General features: G+C 43.1%; 2 protein-coding genes across 2 annotated transcripts in view; one reads left to right on the plus strand and one right to left on the minus strand.

The window, feature by feature from the left end:
* SARC_00355 (hypothetical protein) lies at positions 1-397 on the minus strand (the record flags this gene model as incomplete). Its single annotated transcript, XM_014305958.1, has 2 exons — positions 1-21; positions 77-397. The coding sequence occupies 2 exons, from the start codon at positions 395-397 to the stop codon at positions 1-3; spliced, it is 342 nt and encodes a 113-aa protein (XP_014161433.1).
* Positions 398-1,847: 1,450 nt separating this feature from the next.
* SARC_00356 (hypothetical protein) overlaps positions 1,848-2,372 on the plus strand; it is a 10,258-nt gene continuing 9,733 nt past the window's right edge. Inside the window, exon 1 of the mRNA XM_014305959.1 lies at positions 1,848-2,054. Coding sequence (XP_014161434.1) covers positions 1,965-2,054 — 90 coding nt within the window. The 5' untranslated portion in view covers positions 1,848-1,964. The remainder of the gene's footprint in view (positions 2,055-2,372) is intronic.

The raw sequence follows: 2,372 nt of genomic DNA on the forward strand, positions 1-2,372 counted from the left end.
TTAGCTATACTTAGACTTAACCTAATCGTTTAATTAGTCTAAGGCATTAATATCGCCTTGATATACCAAAACTTACATTACGGTAGGGAGACACCTGAGGTACAGGCTTTGTACGTCCAATTTTACGTTTCACGGGGCTAATTTGGTTCATGTTGTTAGCCCCTTTGTCAGGTAACTGGCAAGTGGGTGTCGACCCTGCCTGCGTTGGGTGATGAGAAGCCCAACGTTGTTGCACTGTCGGTTCGGTCTGAGTCTCAGAAAAATCCTCATCGCCTGTCGTCTGGTCCAAGTCCTGGGGTGTAGACATGTCAATATCCGCCAGTGACAATTCACAGAGTTGGCGGACTTGCCCTTGAATTAGATGAATATTGTCCGTCGCCTCCTGCACATGCATCATCGTATTCAGGTGTCCTTCTACTTCAGAAATCCAGTTTGGGGACTGTTTAAGCTTACCCAAGGTTGTAATTGAGTATTGGCCCTCCGAAAGCAAATGTATCAATTCCAGATGGATTTCTACCTTCTTGGCATCTTCAGGTGCAGGTTTCTTGGCAAGTGCTGATTCCACCTTATTGCATAGCTCGGTTAAACGGCGAAGATTTCCAATCAACTGTCTCAACAACCGATCACAAGCTTGCTTACCCACCGTTGGCAACAGTCTAGTCTTGGGTAAAATAAAATTAAACTAAGTTGTTTCTTAGTTGATTTAACCTTCAAAGAACGTAGTATAATAAATACAGTAGTTCGGTCACTTAAAAATGTAGTCAAAACCGAGTTGCACTTGATAAAAAAAATGCTAAGTCTAAAATAAGTGAACTCGGTCAGAAGTGCCGTTAGGAACGGCGCGTCTGCTGTATTCATTAACCACGTTCTTGTGTGGGACGAGATTTTCTCTAACAACTGCAGATCGTGAAAATCTCCGTATCTAAGATTTTGGTCTCCTAGTTACTAAATAATGATGACATCCGGTAGGTCATCATTCCCTCTCACTAAATTATATATTCTATTTTCTAGTCCGGTCCTCGGGCCCGTTCCTCAATAAAATCCTCTTAGGTCCGAGACTCTGGTTCGGTCCTAAATTATTTCTCTTAGGTCCGGTCCTCTGGTCCGGTCCTAAATCTCTATCTAAGGTACTTAGTCCACAGTCCGATTATTTGCGTAAGTGTGATAGGGCGGATGTCGGCGGGGGAGGTGATATCTGCATCGGATTTTTTTTTTGGGTGCGCTGTCAGGAGGCTGCAGTTCAGGGTTGCAGGGAAGGTACCCACCTTCAGTAGCTCAGTGAATGCTTCGGCAAGGAGTCTAATCAGTGGGCTATTGGCGTCGGGGCGTCCTAGTGTCCTGCGTTCGGTGGAGCGCTCCACTGTGGCCTTCAGGAGGAGGATGTGGATCCCGTCGGGGCCAGGCCATTTATTGGGATAGCGTAGTATAGCCTCCATTGCATCGTCGGGGCGTATGGCGGAAGATACATCGGGCGAGAGTTCGGTATCCGGTGGAATCACGTACGGGATTGTAGAGTTGAATAGGTCCTCAAAGTCCACATTTACATACATTTGTAACATATCTTTTGCCTACTGTACCCCCTTGTCAACTCCACTTGTAGTTTTAATCTCTATTTTGAAACAAATAATATTGTCCCTGTCCTGAAATATCTTCATATGTATTTTGTTTTCTTCTTCAAGAAAATAGAAATACAATGCCTTATTTGGGAGGTGGCGGGTCGATCACATGCCCAATATAAATACAGTAAAATACATTGTCCATATCCGGAGGGCTGTTGAGTCATCGTTTCGGTACACATTCATATAGCACTATATAACTAAAATAATATTTACTGTCTGCTGTGTTGCCGTACTATCTATTCTGTACACTTGTGATAGCACTGGTGTTTTACATCATATAGTTTAGCTGTATATTCAGTTTAGCAGCAGATCTAGTTTAGTAGTAGCACTTAGTTTAATTAAACCATGTCGGAACGCGAACCCCTACTAGGGAATGGGTCCCTCAGAAAGAGATCCGTTGCGGAAATTTTGACCAGTGTACCACCTGGCTCAACCGTAAGTTGTTCTCGTGTGACATTTTTTTTTGGTGTTTGTTCAACCCTGCTAGGAATACTATGGCCTATAAAAAACACGTCGACAATCAGCCCATATACATGAGTCAAATTGTCCGACACTTACTTTTGTTCACACAGCAATCACTTTCAATTGAAACAGTGATACTTAAAGTTTCAGTTGGGGCGATTATATTCACCCACGTTCCTCTTGAGGATCATACGGCGTAGTTTATATTGTGGACTGAATTAAGACGGACGTGAATATATATATATAAATATATATATACACACACACACACACACACACACACACACACAC

The sequence above is a fragment of the Sphaeroforma arctica genome (assembly GCF_001186125.1).
Source record: "Sphaeroforma arctica JP610 unplaced genomic scaffold supercont1.10, whole genome shotgun sequence".
Lineage (NCBI taxonomy): Eukaryota > Ichthyosporea > Ichthyophonida > Sphaeroforma > Sphaeroforma arctica.